The sequence below is a fragment of the Papaver somniferum genome, chromosome 8 (genome assembly GCF_003573695.1).
Source record: "Papaver somniferum cultivar HN1 chromosome 8, ASM357369v1, whole genome shotgun sequence".
Classification (NCBI taxonomy): Eukaryota; Viridiplantae; Streptophyta; class Magnoliopsida; order Ranunculales; family Papaveraceae; genus Papaver; species Papaver somniferum.
Genome location: NC_039365.1, coordinates 35,753,523 through 35,772,632, shown reverse-complemented (window position 1 = coordinate 35,772,632; position 19,110 = coordinate 35,753,523). Strand labels below are relative to the sequence as shown.

General features: G+C 37.5%; 3 protein-coding genes and 2 long non-coding RNA genes across 5 annotated transcripts; 1 reads left to right on the top strand and 4 right to left on the bottom strand.

Annotated features, from left to right (window-relative positions):
• Positions 1 to 890: 890 nt before the first annotated feature.
• Positions 891 to 1,269, top strand: LOC113304078. Its single transcript, XM_026553167.1, has one exon. The coding sequence runs from the start codon at positions 922 to 924 to the stop codon at positions 1,252 to 1,254; it is 333 nt and encodes a 110-aa protein (XP_026408952.1). The 5' UTR covers positions 891 to 921; the 3' UTR covers positions 1,255 to 1,269.
• Positions 1,270 to 1,541: 272 nt separating this feature from the next.
• LOC113306318 lies at positions 1,542 to 5,226 on the bottom strand. Its single transcript, XM_026555270.1, has 3 exons — positions 3,682 to 5,226; positions 2,856 to 3,045; positions 1,542 to 1,938 (listed from the first exon to the last, which is right to left on the bottom strand). Exons 1-3 carry the CDS (start codon positions 5,215 to 5,217, stop codon positions 1,811 to 1,813), a joined length of 1,854 nt encoding a protein of 617 aa, XP_026411055.1. The 5' UTR covers positions 5,218 to 5,226; the 3' UTR covers positions 1,542 to 1,810.
• A 197-nt stretch (positions 5,227 to 5,423) lies between these two features.
• On the bottom strand, positions 5,424 to 9,108 carry LOC113302431 (UMP-CMP kinase-like). The gene is made up of 9 exons (XM_026551334.1): positions 8,895 to 9,108; positions 8,197 to 8,250; positions 7,791 to 7,845; positions 7,530 to 7,647; positions 7,263 to 7,419; positions 6,573 to 6,653; positions 6,377 to 6,484; positions 6,025 to 6,090; positions 5,424 to 5,771 (listed from the first exon to the last, which is right to left on the bottom strand). Exons 1-9 carry the CDS (start codon positions 8,964 to 8,966, stop codon positions 5,757 to 5,759), a joined length of 726 nt encoding a protein of 241 aa, XP_026407119.1. The 5' UTR covers positions 8,967 to 9,108; the 3' UTR covers positions 5,424 to 5,756.
• A 2,849-nt stretch (positions 9,109 to 11,957) lies between these two features.
• On the bottom strand, positions 11,958 to 12,938 carry LOC113303032. Its single transcript, XR_003337273.1, has 3 exons — positions 12,810 to 12,938; positions 12,603 to 12,685; positions 11,958 to 12,291 (listed from the first exon to the last, which is right to left on the bottom strand). It is a non-coding gene; the product is annotated as an uncharacterized LOC113303032 (long non-coding RNA).
• Positions 12,939 to 13,058: 120 nt separating this feature from the next.
• LOC113303034 lies at positions 13,059 to 14,332 on the bottom strand. The gene is made up of 3 exons (XR_003337274.1): positions 13,632 to 14,332; positions 13,242 to 13,346; positions 13,059 to 13,132 (listed from the first exon to the last, which is right to left on the bottom strand). It is a non-coding gene; the product is annotated as an uncharacterized LOC113303034 (long non-coding RNA).
• Positions 14,333 to 19,110: the final 4,778 nt, after the last annotated feature.

Sequence of the window (19,110 nt, the reverse complement as noted above, 5' to 3'; positions counted from 1 at the left end):
TGAAAGCTTGGTAGTTTAGATCCCTTGGGACCTTGTAGTAAGTCAAGGCTAAGAAGGAATAAGGAATGTCCGTCTTGGCTGAAGTTAGAAATTCTAACCTAAGTTCTGACCAAGTTGCCGGCTTGTTAATTAGTCAATACAAAGTAAGAGTGATAATCAGTCCCACATTAGAGGAAACGATTTTGAGGATTTTGCATATATGAGATCAAAATTGCAGTTCATATCGCCAATTAGCAATGGATTGGGCGATATTGGCGATGGATTGGATGCCCACTTTAATAGCCCTACATGGGCTATCAGTCAATCAACCTGATCTAGTCAAGCATTAGAGGGAATCCGGGCCTCTCCAACCATTGGTTTTTGTTTTTTATAGCAGTGGATATAGATCTCCGTTAGGCAATTTTAATTGTTCCAGACAGGACAGGTTTTTCTTGGAGAAGCTGAATTCAAGTAGATTGTCACTACAACAGTAAAATCCGCTGGATTCATAAGGTTTTTCAATGGGTAAAAGTGCAACCATTCACTTTTTGTCTGGCCTAGTAAAGCATATTCCAATTTCTGGGTTAGTGAGAAATGTTAACAGTGTGTAATGTCTTATATCAGCAGCATAAGTTTTGTGATACATGAGTGGTGCATCAAAAGTATCAATCTTCATATTTTCAGCCTTTTCCAAACAACTCTTTTTTGAGTTCTGACAGCAATGCACGAGCAGGTAAACCATGTTATCAGCGTGACATGCGTAGAGAACCCTAGTTCCCAAAGCCAGATGCCGCCCATTGGGTTTCCACTTTAACTCATCCCTTGAAAACCTACCACCACCATAAAAAGCAAGAAGGCAGGAGCTCATTTCATAACCACTTCAGTCCCTGGCTTAATATCTGTGTGTGAATTCTTGAGTGTTTAGAGCTGAGTAAAAGAAAGATGGAGAACAAGAAGGTTGTTGGTTTAAGCAACTATTTTCAGATGCCGTTGCATTATCCCAGGTACAACAGGAAAGATTATGAAGACATGCCGGAGTGGAAGCTTGACAGATTGTTAATGGAATATGGTTTACCAGCCATGGGTGATTTGGCTTACAAGAGAGAATATGCAATGGGGGCTTTCCTCTGGCCTGATATAGTCCCTGCTTCTTGCCCAAAGTTCGCAATCATGAAATCTTCTCCACCAACACCATCAGTTTTTGGAAAATGTTTTTTTGGGGTACATCTCCCTCTGAAGAAGAAGAAGAAGTCTGAATATATCTCTTCTGCTTGATAGATGAAAAAAATGTCACAGTCATCACTGATCCTAGTACTTTCTACTAATTCTACTGATCTTATGTCTTTTCTGCACTTGGTTAAACCATGCTTTTGAACTTTTTGATACTCTTTTCTGTTACAGTCTTCTTCATCTTCTTATACAACAGATAGTCTGGCCAAAAAAAATTTATTCTACTCATCAGACGAAACGTCCAGGAAAAAATTTTACAGGGACTGGAATTTTTAAGTAACACATTTTAAGAACTGGAATCAAGATTTGCCACTCGGAAATGGTACTTTCCGTTAGGAGTTGAACAAAGATCCCTTTATAACTTTTTGAAGATTGAAGCTTACAAATTTACAGTATGATTATTTAACCAAGTGCAACACTGCTAACAAAACTATGCGCGTAATTCTTTTCAGGAGCTGGGTTTGAACCCCATATAACAACTGACCTTATTTTCTCTTTCTAAGATATAATAAAATCATCAGCATGTACAGATAATGAATACAGTTAAAGACGCCAAAGGTGATTGCAAAAGTTTTATCCGTGAAATGTGATAAGAGGTGTTTTACGCGTCCATGTCGGGTCCTGGATAAGCAGGCAGGCTCATAATTCGTTTGTCGACCACAGGGCTTCCAACTGTGAAATGGTAAAGAGACTGATATTCTGACCCTTCTAGCCCGAGATAAGAATGAACTGCAAGAGATGAAAATTGAAAGCTTTCAGTAACACTGGGCATAACTCTCTTTTAAGAGCTACAAAATTCCAGAATAAAATCAAAATCTAATCTAGCTAACATAAAAAGAAGAAAAAATGTACTTCCGATCTTTTAGTTGGACATGGTGGAATTGTCAAAAATGTTACTCTATTTAATCCATACAGAAGATGAGCTATATCTCATCTCCACCAATTCTTCCTAACAATTTAAGAACCAATTAAGATGATGTTTAAGACTTGTGACCTGTGACGGAGTGTTAACAATAACAAATGCCGGCCGATTAAAATGCTACCAACCCTCTTCAAGAACCTATTCACTAGTAGGATTACCAACCAAAAACTATTGAGCACTTCAAGAATCTGAATGAAAACCCAAAGATTCAACTAGATTTAGTGGAATCCCACATAGCAGTAAAGCCCTTGGCTGCTTTAGTTAGCTGAGGTTCTCAGTGTCAGAATACTAATAGCCTAGTAAGTAGTGAGAGAGTTAAGCTTATTTTAGTTATTTATGATGAATGATGAATCACTCTGATTTCCAGAATCAGTTAGATTCTATCCTTCAAAAGGTTTCGAAGCTAACCACATATCAACATAGCTGAAATCAGTGAAATGTTATCTCTAGATTTGTGTACCTACAAACTGTTGCAGCTGAGATCATAAATGCAAAAAAAGCTGGAGGAGTGGGTCTTAACAAACAAGGTCTCACTGGCAGATGCCAGAGGCCACTTTTCTTGACGTGTCTTTCAGGAGTTCAGAAGTTCGTTACTTGGGTGATCAGTTAACGACGTAAATATACCCAGTGTTAAGAGTTCTTCAACTACCTTCCATAGAAAGGTGACTATGCAATTTAACTCAAGTTAGATCAACAGATTCATGCTGGAACAAAATTGATCTACCTGGATCATCAAAGTAGCAGCCGATTCCGGTAGCAGAGATTCCAACTGCATGTGCCTCAAGGTATAGTACCTGACCAAGAATTCCAGTCTCCCAAAACAAACGGGGATACATCCAGGCATTTTTCTCACGCAAAGTCGACTCAAAGCGAGCAACCATGCCCAGGCTGAAGCAGCCATCTGAGGCGATTTCCTGGATATAGCAAGTTCAAGAAAGAAAGAAAAAAAATGAGAACTGGTGTCACATACTAATGCTCGGCCTCGGTTTCACAGAATCAATTATATCCTTACTGATCTAAAGAGGTGAAAATAAATACTTATTAACTTAGATGATCTGAGCAGTTGTTGCGGGCAGCTATTATTTCTATGGGAATGACAACACGATATGTAACCGATTCACTAGATATACTTTACACCCCAAATCATGTAACCAGGTTCTTGCTGCAGTTTTCTGTTATGGAATGCTTAATCCAATAATCGTTTCTCCACGTGGAGTTTTATGTAGAGACCTTAGAAAGGTCAGTGTGGATTCAAGTTTCAAAGTTATGCATTCAACTTTTGAGGTTATTTATGATGTGCACAATAATGTTATAAGGTTTTTATTTACTCTTTCTGAAGAAGAGAATAGAACTTCAATGAAAGGAGGGTTCAATTCCTGTGACGAGGTAATAAGCTAATCGAAAATAACAAAGCAAAGTCCAAAACAAAAAAGGACACGTACACTCTATCCAATTGATCCTGAGCTAAATCCTCACACTTTAACCTAAATGATTTTTCAAAACTTTTCCTGATAAGCAAAAATTATGTAAGAAAAACAAAATGAACACACCTGATGGCACGAAAGCCGCTGTGCAAGCGCTGCATGATCACCCAGTGCAAGTCTATAAAGCGGGAGATCAGCTGGACAACCCTCTGGCTTCTCCCACTCAAACTCATTTCTTGTTAGTCTTTTAATTTCATCAAAATGATCTTCATTTCTCACCAAGAAATACGAACCCTTCTCTAGTCCACTCACTCTATGAACAAATAAAAGTGCATGAACTTCAGCATCCCATGGAAGTGCTCGAAATGGCAAAGCAAGTTGTTTCCCTTGCTTCTCCCCTTCGCCGGAAGGAAGACAATGCAAAAGAATTTGATAAAATGTCTCTCTTTCCATTATATATTTTTTATCCATATCTACAGCACTTCGTCTCTTCCTAACAATCTCCCTCAATTTAGATTCTCTATACACCTCTTCCGAAATCAACCCACTTCTCTGAAGAGAATTCACACAGAACCCGTCTCTTGTCAGCGGCTTCTTTACAGATTCAGCAGTCTTATAAATGACATCCCAACACACATGTTCTTTACTCAAAGCATTAGCTTTTCCTTTCCACTCCAATTCCGAGAACACCTCAGATATCTTCAAACTCAATTTCTCATAATCTACACTGAATTCACCAATCCCTTTAGGAAAAACAACAAGAACACAATCTGGATGCTCAAATTCAATCTCAGGGAACTTTCCTTTCTTACTACCAGATGGAACCTTAAACCCTGACCCTAAACCCATAAGTTTTTCCAAATCAGAATACCCCAATCCATCCAGAAGCTTAACATCCCAACCAAGCTCACCTGCAGCAATGGTCACCGCACCAATAGCATGACCAATATCATGATTACAATACCTAAACGCCCTTTCCCCATACTTCCAAGCTTCCCGCCAAAAAATCGAAGAAAGCCCAATCAGAAAAGACCCTTCAGGAAACAAATTCTGTAAAAAACCTTCAGGAATCTTAGCTCTAAGCTCCAATGAATGTTGTTTAGGTGAATAATGTGCAACAAAAGAAGAATTACAAAGAGATGCAATTTTTGGTGATATGATATACGCTTCTGTTGGATGTAAATTACCACTACTAGGGTTAACACGAAGAGACCAGGTTGAAAACCCAGCAGTTTTCCAAGCTGATAATGCTAAAGAATCGTAGAAAAACTGAGAAATTGTTGAATGAGTAATGGGTTTTGATGATGGGGGTGAATGAAACAATGAAGAGTAAGATAAAGGTGGTTCATTTATTAAGGATTCGGTTTGATCTAATGGAAGGAGAGGAGACGAGATGTAACGACGAAAAGGGTTTGGTTGATTTGCCCAATCAAGACCATTTGGACCTTTTGCGTAGTTGAAGAAATTGTGTTTTGTTTGGTTATGGTATTTTATTACTTGATTCAAGTCTTCTTCTGATGGTGGTGGTGAGGCTGATGAAGAAGAAGACATTGAAGATGTTGTTGAGATTTTTCTGATTTTGCAATTTGTGAATCGGAAAGTGGTAGCAGGTGAAGCGAAATGAAGAGAGGGCAAGAATCGGTAATGAAGGAGGAGTTGCATTTTAGCTGGTTCTCTAAGTAAATTGAAGTTTCCAGATACTTTATGGGGTTGATGAATCGGAATCGGTGAGTTAATTGGGAAGCTGATTCAGCTGTTTACAACTAGGTATTTATCGGTTTTGCAACCCGGTACGGCGGTACTGCTTGTTAAGCTGAACAGACCTGTGTGTTAGAATCTGAGATTGTATTTCATTTGAAAACTAAAGCTGAACAATGAAACAACATAAGATTACTCAATTCCCTCATTGCAACACCAAAATTCTTACAACTTGGAGAGAAACAAAATAGTAGTAAATAAAGGATGGACAGTAGTAACTCGTAGGCAATTATTGTTTGATCTTCCATATTAATTTGTACAAAATGACCTCCCAAGAACAAAATGACAGGATACAGCATTTGACACTTCAAGTTTGGGAAGTTCCATTTAAAAGCTAGGACATTCCCCTTGGTACTCTTCTTTGTTTACTTTTGGATATTTATATCTTCCTATAATTTGATCACAAAAGAACAGTCTCCCAAAACCCATTACAATAGTCATGTTCATTTGCACGCTCCCTGCAGATAAACTTAATGAGTTGAGACTCTTAAAGAGAAATAAACGGATACAGGTGAAAACTTAAAATCCCTGCAGTCTGAATATCAGCATCATTTATGCTTCTCAAATCTTTAAAATACTTAACTGTTTTCCAGAACTCCGTCTATTTAGGATCTAGCAAATAAAAAGTGCTTCCATGACTAACCTAAGAGCTATGGATGGCATTGAACAACACTAGTTGAAAACCAACTACTTTGTAAACAAAACACATACCTCGTATGAAGAGATAATGGGACAAACTTGTTTAAATATTTCCTCTTCTGGTCCTACAGCATTGATCTGCATATGCGCATTGATATTTGTTAACACAAACACTGCCGAGGCTAAACAAAAAAAAAACTATGTACAAGTTGTCTATACTTGTTATAAAAAATCACTCATACACAAGTTAACTGAGATGCCATCAAATATATGCTTTTGTGTAAAGATAATTGCAAACTGATGGTGTCAACAATAAAATAGCCAAGTTGCTAAGAGAACCCAACCCCGACTTAATAACTTAATGCAGGCTCCAGTTGGAAAAACTAGTCCACATAAAATGTTCAAAGCAGAACTGAGTAATCACCTTGTGAACTTTTCCCTTTGCCAAGTAGTAATTGATGACAGGTAAGTTCAATGACTCGTATATTTTAAGTCGCTTCTTAAGAGTATCAATATTATCATCAACTCTCCCCTGCATTCAATGATTGGTAACATAAGATCCTAAATGTGATTTAGCATTCAACTGAAGGTGAAATACTGAAATACATAAAAATGAGAACCTCATTACGGCAGAGAACCCGCTTCACCATTTCATCTTCAGGACAGTCAAAGTAAAGCACAAAATTTGGTTCTGCTCCCATCTGCATACCACTTTAATTACTTTGCAGACACAGAAAGACATAATTATTAGCCCTTAAGAAGCAACTACAGCTTTAAACTATCAAGACAGTGCCCATCAAATTAGGGAAGGTCATAGACTCATACACAACAACTAGATCTCTTATTTTAATTTACTTGTTACTCAGAAGTATACTTCCATATACGCCAACATAAAATCGTGAAGTCACGGTATACATGGGCAGGGGTGTTATTAAATTGCCATATACTCCGAGGTTCATCCCCAAATCAGCACAACGTTAGGTACCTTCGCCTCTTACGTGATTCAGAAATCACTTAACCATTGAAAGAATAAAAACAAACAATCAAATTTCTAACTACGCCTAAGCAAGAATTCAGACAAATTTTCAGCTAATAAAAAAACAGCACCTACAAGAGAACTCACGTTCCAAAAATCATAGTATACAGCTTGTTGTAGCTCAACATGTCGGTAACATAGTACTAATAGAACGTGGAAACACAGGAATTACCTTTTGGAACTAACTAGAATTAGAAATGTCCCGTTGGGTTTAGAAAAGTATTAACAGATTGATGATGATATGGTATTAAACTTTATTAAATGAGAAACTCACAATTTTTTCAAAGGCAATACGGTTCTCTTCACTTCTTGGAAAGCCATCTATGAGAAATTTATGGTTTTTACTTGATTCAATAGCCCTCCGGATCAGATTGACAGTCACTTCTGATGGAACAATCTTTCCTTGCTTGATAGTTTCGAGGATCGCTGCACTGGATTCGATATATTCGACCAACTATCAATTATTTTTGAAAACTTTGAAACAAGAATCAGATACAAATATCCACATAAGAGAAACAGATACATAATGACCATGTTATACCCTTTTTCACTGTTGGAAGATATTTCTGTCCTTAACAAATCACCGGCACTAAGGTGTGTGAAACCAAATGTATGTGCAATCTTTGCACATTGCGTACCTTTACCACTACCAGGGCCACCTGAAAGCATATCAACGAAGTCTCAATAGTAATATCTTGTACATAATTTGCTGAAGACACATTATCTTAATGGTAAATACACCTATTATTTAAAAATAAGCACATAAACTGATATTGGAATAAAAAGGATCTTGATTACTTACCTAGGACAAAAGATATAAATGGAACTCTCTCTCTGGAGGAAAATCCCCCCTTTGCCTACATAAAGGGAACAAATGAGTATTGCTCAGTTTTCCATGAAAATATGGTTTTATTTTTACCCTTGAATGTAACTTGATGGATAATTCCTAGCTGGTGTATACCATGACGCCGGAGCACCAAAATAAAAGCTCCAACTTTTTATGGTAAAACCGCGTTGAGATCTAATCCATACAATTACGATAAAAAGCTAATCATAGATACTGAGATGCGGTTACTCGAATTTGGGGTTGTAAGAAGTAAGAACAATCACAAAACTACTCTTTTGTTTGATGAATGGCCTAATGGCCTCACTTGTAAATAGAATGAGTTAAATTTAGTCAGAAGTATGAGCTAAACATAAATGCATACCGGAGTTTCAATTTCAGTGGCAAAGAGCTCCACAAATTTCAATGTATAAGCCGCCTGCAATAAATACCACAATAATTGTGAGTTACATCGACGAAACTATTTGGACTACCGAAAAATAGTAAAAATTTACATCAATGCAAAAAAAGTGAAGTTCAAAGTTGCATATCATTTCTACGCTTTGTAATGAGGTTTTCAAGAAGCCATTTGAAGCATTTCCCTGACATGCCTTCTCAAAAGTTCACATCACAACCTACTATGTATATGAGATTCGAAATGTTACACTCAAGTGGAACATGGAAATAATCTAACAGCTGAATTTAGAGAATCAGCAAATGATCTCTGCCTTGTAAATCAAGGTCAAACGATCCATTACAGATTTACTTTTTTTTTTTTTTTTAATATAAGCGTCCATTACAGTTATGTGATCTATAAAACTCAACGAATATAGGCAAGGCACACACATAACCCTAGTGAGCGCAATAAAAGATAAGAGTTTGACTCCCCTAAATTTTCAGATTTTTATGAAAATCAATCAATCAAACTAATCTACAACCAGCAACACAATTATCATCTTTAATCTCAAAATCTAATTGAATTAAAAGAAAATTCAAAGTATTGATGTATGTCATTTCTGCATTTTTAAAGTTGACAAAAACGAAATTAGACAAATGGAATTTCATAACAAAAGATTCACACACCTGATTAGGAACCACATACGATCTGAAGGTAGAAAACAAAACTGAAGAATAAGAAGCTAAATGTCGCCTCATCTTTTAGACCGTGTCACTTGGATTTTTCAGCTTTGTGTTTCAATTACAGAAGACGAGATGATTTCCCTTTTGTTGCCGTGCCTGAAGAATTTGTATTGAAGTCATACGGAAACTTTAAAATAACCACTAGATTACCGCGAGCGGTGGGGGGAGCGACGACAAGGCTAGGTTTGAGGACTGGGCTTACCCTAAGTGTTGGTTTCATCATGACTAGCGTGTGAAAATAAAAGTGAAAATTACCGTCACAACTATTTTTCAGATTTTTTCCACTGTCAAATCCACCGACAAAAAACTTCAGACACGTATCCATTTCCTCGGTGAAAATTTCTCCCACACTCAGAATTTATAAAATTGTTTTTTCGCTTATTCTTCATCGTTTTTCTTTCATGACTTCTTTTATTCTTCGTCCTCTCTCTTTTAATCTAGGAGGTTTTTGTTCGATCAATCGTTAAACCGATTTCGATCAGAAATCATTATGCAGAGAGATTCACAGGTGAAATCAAAGGTGGAGATCGAGAAGATGATGATCGAGTTAATGGGTGATATTGATTGAAGTCGTGGAAAATATAAGAGATCTGTTTCTGAAGATTGAGATTAGAAATCAGGGTTTCATAAAACCTGAGTTTGTAATTGAAATCAGGATTTCATAAGATTTGGGTTTTTATGGAACTGATGTAGGTTAAAAAGATGATTCAGAGTATGAGATGGTTTGAATTTAGTTTGTCATCAACTAAATTCAGGGATTTTTGTACTCGGGTTCAAATTAAGTTTTGTATGGAATTCAGACTACAAGAAGGTGAAAATGTTGTTGGTTGTAGAGAAATGGGAAAGGTGTTTATGTTGTTTGGTTTGTATGGGAGATATTGAAATAGGAAAGAAGATGATGATGATGTTATGACTGCATAACCTGTCATGCAGTCGAGAAAATGTCTGTATAACATGTAATTCAGCTATAAAAATGGATGCATAACCTGTTATGCATCTACAAAAGTTAATGCATAACTTGTTATGCAGTCCAGAAAATGGTTGCGTAATACGTTTATGCAGCAACTTTTTTGTTACTATTGAAACCAGCAAAACAAAGACTGCATAACTTGTCATGCACCTACAATAACATATGCATAACCTGTCATGTAGTCATGAAAATGGATGCATAATGCATTATACATCAATTTTATTTGTATGCACTAAAATCAACCAAAACAATGGTTACATAACTTGTTATGCAGTTGAGAAAATGGTTGCATAATTCGTTATGCGTCTGTTTTTTCTGTTGGATTCAGACATATACAACGTTTTAGTGGCTGCATAAACCAAAATAATAGATGCATGAACAAAAATATAGTTGCATAATGTAAGGACCCTCAAGCTCGTCAACGTTATATGACTGGTTTAGCGATGGTCAAAATACGATTTACCCGTTAATTAATCTAACAACGATCTATATACGAAACTAGTACGGTTAGATAGATCTCGAAAATTTATGCGAAATGGACTACTCGAACTTGTCATTCGGATATCGGACGAAGAAGATATCTCTTATTTTTATGTGAAGGGTAAAATGGGCATTTCACCTTAGAGTGTTATCAAGGAAACCGAGTTTATTCTCAAGGCACCCTCTTTGGATAACTCAAAACCAAATCGATAAGATCAAGGACTTTTATTTTTCTTCCATTTTGTTTTCTTTCTTCTTCCTTTCTCTCGTTTCTTCTTCTGTCATTTTCTTTCTGCTGCTGACGATTGTGAGCGAGACTTGAGAATTATGTTGAGAGAATCAATCAACGAGGAAGAACTGATGCAGTAGAAGTTTTTATTGGTGTTGACGAAGAATTGATGGTGGTGTTGATGTATTATTTAACAGATTTAGGGTTTCTCAGAGAGATGATTTAATGTTCAAAATTAGAAATGGATTCACGGGATATTGTTAGAACTGAAGTTGGGGTTTGTGAGTTTTAGTTATGGAATTGAAGATGAAATCAAAGATTTGAGTAATCGATTAATTAGGGTTTATAAATCGAGTTGTAAATTCGTATGGATTGATAAGTTGATTGAGTTGCTGATGGGTTGAGAATTAGTGGGTTGATATCAAATTGAAGTTCTGAAGTTATCTCTTAGTGAATTGGAATTAGGGTTTCCCTGTTCTTCCCCAAATTGAGAAATTAGGGTTCTGTTTTTGAGAATTTTGGATATGTAGAAATTAGAATGTGGGTTTGCTCGATCCGGAGATCTAAGTTGATGTTGTAAACTCGGTTTACGAAAGAAGAGGATTAAGAATTATCTTAGGGTCTAGGTTTTGAACTGGCAGGAAGGTGATGGTGTTAAAACAAGTGAACTGAGGTAATTATTCTCTGAGTTGATTTCAGTATGGTTATTCAGTTTTATTATTTATGTATGTGTGATTTGTAGTAGGTTTGTAAAGGGCGGTATTAGGAGTTGATATGAATGGGAAGTTCAGTTTTGAAACTGGTTTTGATGTGAACCAGTTGGAAGAGGAAAGGAGGCCTAATTAGTGGGTTATGAATAGAGCTGGCAAACGGGCGGGCCGGGGCTGGCTTGTTACGGGTTACACGGGTTCGGGTTAACACGGGTTAAAACCCGCGGGTCGATATTCTTCACGGGTGATCATTTCTTCAACCCGCACCCGTAACGGGTAAAGCTTGCGGGTTCACGGGTTAACCCGACTTGTTTAATTAAAAATAAAATTATAATTTCATTAAGTTAATTTGTGACAAAACAGAGACCAAAGTCACCAAACCACGGAACATAACTTGGGGATAATACTAAAACATAGGATTACATAGAAAAAAAACACAATTATAAGTTCTCTAGTCTACTGTGAAAAAGAGTAAAGAATCAAACCCTAACCTAGGATTATCGTTTCTAACCTAAAATCAATTCACATCCACCACTTTCATCACCTGCATCTCAATTTCATTCATAAATCTTCTCGTTATCACTACCACTAATCTGCAACATTAATCAACAACAACAAAAACGCAAACCCATCTTCATCCCATCATATTACTAATCCAACTCACATACACTTCATCTCAAACTGTCTGCATGTTATCAATTACAGCTGAAATCAAATTTCAAACGACACATCCACCATTAAAAGAACAAAAATGCTAAAATTACAACAAATGGACCAAAAAGGAATATAGTGGTGATAACTATAATGGAGAGACCTGTAGCTGCAAGAAATTAAGTTGTTGTTGCCATTGGTTGGGATGAAATCAAAGGAGGAAGCACCGAAAACCCAAAACGGTTTTGTAAACTCAGCATCGATGGAATAAATCGATACCACCTCGTTTCTGTGCTCAATCTGCATCAGGGAAACAAGACAATAGAGCAATGGAAAATATGCTAACTTATTTGGTAATATTCATTACATGAAATAACTCCCTCTCTTTATTCCTATATAACAAACATTGTTTCTAGATCCTGTAAATATAGTCCAGAGTGTCTGCAGGCATGGTTGAGCTATATCAGCTGACATGGACAATACAATTGAGCCAAAGCAAATACTAAATACATACTGCATCGAGGTTGGCCAGGTCGCAGTAAATACTAAAATCCCATATATATATATATATATATATATTATTTATTTTTTTAAATTCCTTCAGTAAGTACCTTTAGAGGACCACTTGGGCTCAGATGGAGACTCTACCAGCATAGGATCACCACCGGCAACACAGATCCTTTGGCTTATATCTCTGCACAGGTGGAAAAATCAAAACGTTCATTTGCAGGAACAAAAGGTAGCTTAAAAACCCACAAACTATGGTAGATTAGAAAGGAGCCACAAATGTGACAGTATAAACACGAAAGCATACACACCCATCCTTGGAAATGTAACCAACCCAAAGTTGTGCTTTATCCCATGGCATGTTAGGGTGACCCCATTCAATCCAAGCTAGCCGCTCTCCTTTGGAATCCAGACGGGGGAATGCGTAGAAGTCATTTCCACCGACTACTAATTTTGGTTCTGATACAATCCACACAAAGATACAATAACCAGCCCAGAACTAACATATGGGTCAGGTTAATTATTAATATAAACAAGACATGTGTTTTGTGATAATGTTTACCTTGGTTAGTTTCGCCATTAAAGGTGATGGATACAATTGTCGTGGTGGGATTTATGCTACTGTCACGGGTATCTATCAAAGAAAGGAAAACAAACTTGAGAATAACCATAAGATGAACACCAACGGGTAAAGTAAAAAAAGTGGATTTATCAACAAGTACATATGCTTCCTAGAAACTTACCTTCCCTTACTGTGACATAACTTTGAGATCCTAAATCAAATACTCCATCTGCATAATGAACTACAGGTCCACCATAATCTGGAGTAATTGGTATGGCAAAGGAATCTGCTCACCAATGGAATGTTAAATATTTGACAGATGAATTATTAAAAAAAGGTGCAGTTTCTAGTACAATTAGACAGGTGTGAAACATGGAAACACCCATAGCTAATATGAAGTTACGACCTTTGAGGTCCAATCTTAAGTGTACCAAGCTGAGTTAATTTGTACATAAAGGCTTGAATTTTCTCCAACTCAAAATACTTTTGTCTATAAGACCCAGAACAAAGAAACACAGTAAAGTACACTACTGACAACTTCATAAAAAATGGGAAGAATAAGAAACCAGACCTCCAATTATCTGCTTGTAGAGTCTTTGATCCGCGTAATTCGAGAAAACGACTGTATCACCAGAAACCGTGAAAGCCTTACCTCCATATTCTTGAGCTAATCAACAACAACAAAAACGCAAACCCATCTTCATCCCATCATATTACTAATCCAACTCACATACACTTCATCTCAAACTAGTAACCTAATATCCATATAACAGGTTCTCAGATTAATTCCAAATTGAAACAAATGATTCACCCTTTGCTTAATCTTCAACTTGATTCCATCATATCCCTAAACCGTCAATTTTCTTTTTTTTTTCAACTAAGTTTCAAACCCGTGAACCATGAATTCTCTTTTCTATTAAGAACCCTAATCGATGGAGTTCATCCAATTATTATACGAATCTAAACCTCAATTTAACAAAATCATCTTTCAATTTCATCGTATTCATCACCAATCAAATTTCCAGTTCATGTTGGAACCCTAACTCACTGATTCTTCAATGTGAATTAAATTGAAAATCAATAACTAAAAATTCAACCTTAAACTTAACACCCAATACCCATCATTACTTGATTTCATTCTCAATTTGATATAAAATTTTCAATCCATTCTAGAACCCTAATCCTAATTTTACTGATTCCTCTTTCTTCAATCATCACGAAACCCTAACCAAAATTAACTTCACAGACTCATTAACTCTTTCCTTGATTCACTTATTCATTAAGTTAATTCAAATTTCAGAAGAATCATGAATCAATCACTCACAGTTCGTGCGGTGGAGAAGAAAAATGGAAAGAGAAAAGAAAAACCAGAAAAGAAAGAGAAGAAGAAGAAAAAAGAGAGATAAAAAAGAAAGATATCTCTTCATTTAGTTTCAGGGTTTCTCCTTTTTATACCTTAATCGTGTGGATGTGATTAACCCTAGATAATCCGACGGACAGGATTATATAAAAATTACTAATTAGTTATTGTGGACGGGTTTACGGGTTGTACCCGCGGTTTCACGGGCCGGGACGGGTTAACCCGTTTATTCACAAGCCGACATTTCTCCAACCCGAACCCGGCTTGTTTAGAAACCAGCCGAGCCGGGTTCGGGTTTTTACGGGCCGGGCACGGGTTAACCCGCGGGTTTCAGCTTGTTTGCCAGCTCTAGTTATGAATGATTGTTTTTTGAATGGAATCGTTGTGTTTGTATGATAAGAATGTTTACAAAGATAAGAACTGTTAATGAAATTGAAATGAGGTTAAGGCAGGGTTGTCTGACTTTGAGTTGCAGATGGAGTTAGAGTTAATAATGCAAAACTAGGAATCAGAACAATTAACTAGGCTAATTGAACAACAATGAACGATTAGAACTCTAAACAGAAACAATAAGAACGAAGATAAGGAGTTTCTAGGGTAAAACCTAACTCACTTGTATAATCAATAGATTATAATGTATAAAAATATAATAAAAGTCTTCCCTCCTTGGACGACCTAACAGCCTACTTATACTAGAAAGAAACCTAAATAAGGAAAACTAGATATTAGGACAGAAACGCCATTTCTTAAGAGACAAACCAGCAAACATATCCTAAAATAAATAAACTCTACAAAGACATATTATGCCCCTGTATCAATCACCCCGGTTTGAAAATAAGCTCGTTTCCGACGAGAACGTTGCTTCAACTTCAGCATATATCTATGGGTAGCGTTGTTTCAGTTCCTCTTCTATAATCCATGTACTTTTCTTAATTGTCTTTCCAAGCCACTTAACTAGGAACTGTCGATAAGGATTTCCACGTCGGGATCTAGTCTCCTTCACATCGAGTACTTCTTGAATCACATCAACTGGTTCGTCAGTCAACCTCCTTTGTATTGGCTGCTGATCACTTGGCACATCATCAACATCATCTCCATCGAACCCATAGAAGTCATATAAATCAGAAACATTGAAAATGAGACTGACTTGTAAGTCGTCAGGAAACTCAAGAACATACGCATTGGAAACTGATCTTCTTAACTATCTTATAAGGCCCCATCTTCCTTGATGCTAACTTATGATATCTTCCCCATGGGAACCCCTCCTTTCGCATAAACACTATCACCATTTCACCTTCTTAAAATTCTTTAAGCTTGCGACCATCATTGGCAGCAGTCATATATTGCTGGTTACTTTTGGAGATAGATGCTCGCACTTCATGATGTATGCTCTTTATATGATCTTCATAAGCTTCACCTTCATTGGTGATTTGTGTATCCAAAAGAAGTGGTACAAGATCAACAACATGTTGTGGTTGGTAACCATATGCAGCTTCAAATGGTGTTCGTTTAGTCGTACGACTAACCGAATTGTTGTATGCAAATTCAGCTTGGGATAAGATCTGATCCCAACTCCTAATATGATCTCCCACTAAACTTCGTAGTAAATTTCCCAAACTCATGTTCACTACTTCCGTCTGACCATCAGTTGGTGGATGGGCAGTTGTAGAATAACGTATCTCCGTTCCGAACTTCTTCGACAAAGTCTTTCAAAAATGTCCTAGAATCTTGACATCACGATCAGACACAATAGATGAAGTGACTCCATGAAGACGTACCACTTCGCTGAAAAAATGAGATGCAATATTGGAGGCATCGGCATTCTTATAACAAGGAATAATGTGAGCCATTTTAGAGAACCTATCTACCACAACGAAGATGGAATCGTGTTTCCTAGCTGTTTTTGGCAATCCAAGCACAAAGTTCATGCTAATATGCATCCAAGGAGAGTGTGGAACTGGCAGCGGAGTATATGACCCAGTATTTTGTGACTTCCCTTTAGCGAACTTGCACACCCTACACCGCTTGACCAATCTTTCAACATCCTTATCCATCGAAGGCCAATAATATCGGCTTTTTACAGCCTTTAGGGTCTTGTATCGACCCCAATGTCCTGCTAACCCTCCACCATGAAGCTCTCAGACAATACTCTCCCTTAAGGAACCAACAGGGATGCATAATCGGTTACCACGAAAGAGATAACCATCATGAAGAATAAATAACATACCTCGTGTTGTGGGTGATGTACTTAACTATTTTACCACTGCGCCAAAGTAGGGGTCAGCAGCATATTGTTCCTTAATCACCTCAAAATCGATTACATGAGCTTGAATTGATGTCACCAGCACATGTCGATGACTAAGATCATCAGCTACCTTGTTCGTTGCTCCATATTTATGCTTTAGGAAGAAAGTAAACTCTTCAAGATAGTCAATCGACTTTGCATGTCTAGGCTTCAGTTTCTTCTAAGATTTTAAGTAGCGCAAAGCTTCATGATATGAGTAAACCACAAAATCTTTATGGACAAGATAATGTCTTCAATGCTGTAAATCATGAACCAACGCATAAAATTCCAGATCATAAGTAGAATACTTTCTTTTAGCTTCAATAAGCGTCTCGCTAAAGAATGCAACAGGTCTGCCTTCTTGGCTCAAGACCGCTCCAATCCCCACATTAGAAGCATCACATTCTACCACGAATAGCTTATCAAATCTGGCAGAACCAAAAATGGAGCCTCATTCGTTAACTTATTAATCTTTTCAAATGCGATTGATGCTTCTTTTGTCCATCGAAAAGTTGTCCCTTTAAGGCACTCAGTTATAGGGCTCATAATGGTACTAAACCCCTTTATAAATCTTCGGTAAAAGGTAGCTAACCCATGGAAGCTACACACATCAATCACACTTAGAGGAACAGGACAATCCACAATCGCTTTCACCTTCATAGGATCAGCCTTTAAGCCATTAGCTGAAACAATATATCCCAAAAACTCTACTTCTTCACGCAAAAATGAGCATTTCTTAAGATTGAGATATAATTTTTCCTTCAAAAGAACCTCCATCAACTGATTTAGATGAACTAGGTGTTCTTCCTTGGTACGACTATACACCAGAATATCATCGAAGTATACTACTGCAAAGAACCAATGAAAGGACGTAATGCCTCTTTCATCATACACATAAATGTACTGGGAGCATCGGAAAGGCCAAAAGGCATTACGATCCATTCGTAGAGGCCATCCGGTGTTTTGAACGTTGTTTTCCATTCATCCCCAATGCGAATACGTATTTGATGATACCCGCTTCGCAAGTCTAGCTTCGAGAAAAATATGGCACCAGCCAGCATGTCTAACATGTCCTACAATCTAGGTATAGGGAACCTATACTTGATGGTCAATCTTGTTGATTGCTCGGCTGTCTATGCACATTCGCCAGGAACCATCTTTCTTGGGAGTCAGTAAGGCTAGTAATTCACATGGACTCTTGCTCTCAATGACCAAACCCTTCTGTAACAGCTCCTCGACTTTCCTTCGCATCTCCAATCGGTGTGCAGGAGGCATCCTATATGCTGCCAAGTTAGGTAGTGCAGATCCTGACACCAAGTCAATAGCGTGTTGTATGTCCCTCATAGGTGGCAGCACACATTAGGTAACTCTGTAGGCGCAAGTTCTTCAAAAATTTTCAACAATTCAGTGATTTCAGAAGGTTGTTCCTGACTGTTCAACACAACGTTGGATGTTGATTTACACGTTAGCGCATAGATCACACAAGTTTCCTTGCATTCATTCTGAAACTGTTTACAAGTTAATAAACTTGTTGACTGTCCCTTTTATTCTTTTCCTCCCTGCACGTCGTCTTCTTTCATAGGATGCAACGTCATCTTCTTGCCGTTACACACAAAACTATAAGTATTAGCTTCAGTCAAGTGCGTCATCTTCTTGTCGAACAGCCAAGGTCTGCCTAATAGTATATGAGAAGCATCCATAGGTGCAACATCACACCACACTTCATCTTCAAAATTTTCGATAGAAAACTTTACTAAGCACCTTTTCGTGATTGGTACAACATTTCCATTCTTAAACCAAGCAATATTATATGGATGAGGGTGTTTCTTGGTTAATAGACTTAGCTTGTCTACAGCTTCTTGAGAAACTATATTCTCACAACTTCCACCGTCTAAAATCAGCTTGCAAACCTTACCTCCACAAAAAACTTGTGTGCGAAAGATACTCTTCCGATGCAGTCTTCCTCCTCGACTTCAACTCCAGGGCATTTAAGAATTCTTCGAACCACCAGAGTCTCTCCTTTTACGGCAACAAATCTTCTTCTTCACCCTCTGATTCATCATATTTTGGTTCTCCAAACTTTTCTTCATCACTACCATCTTTAATGAAGTTAACCCGTTTTGGACAAGTGTATGTCAGGTGATCATCTCCTCCACACGTATAACACTTGGCCGCTAAACGAGTACTGACATTGTGCACATTGCTTGCAGTTGGAGTTGTTGCTGGAGTGCTGGTCCCTTCTTTGCTCTTGTTACTCCAAACTGATGCCTTTGGTGCAATTCTACCCCAGTTAGATGTGGCTTTCATTCGACTTGCAGATTTTCGGTTCTTCGAATGGTGAGTCACCCTCTCCCTCGCCTTCAAAGCACACTGATAAGCATCCTCCAGGTTGGTTACCCTTAGGAG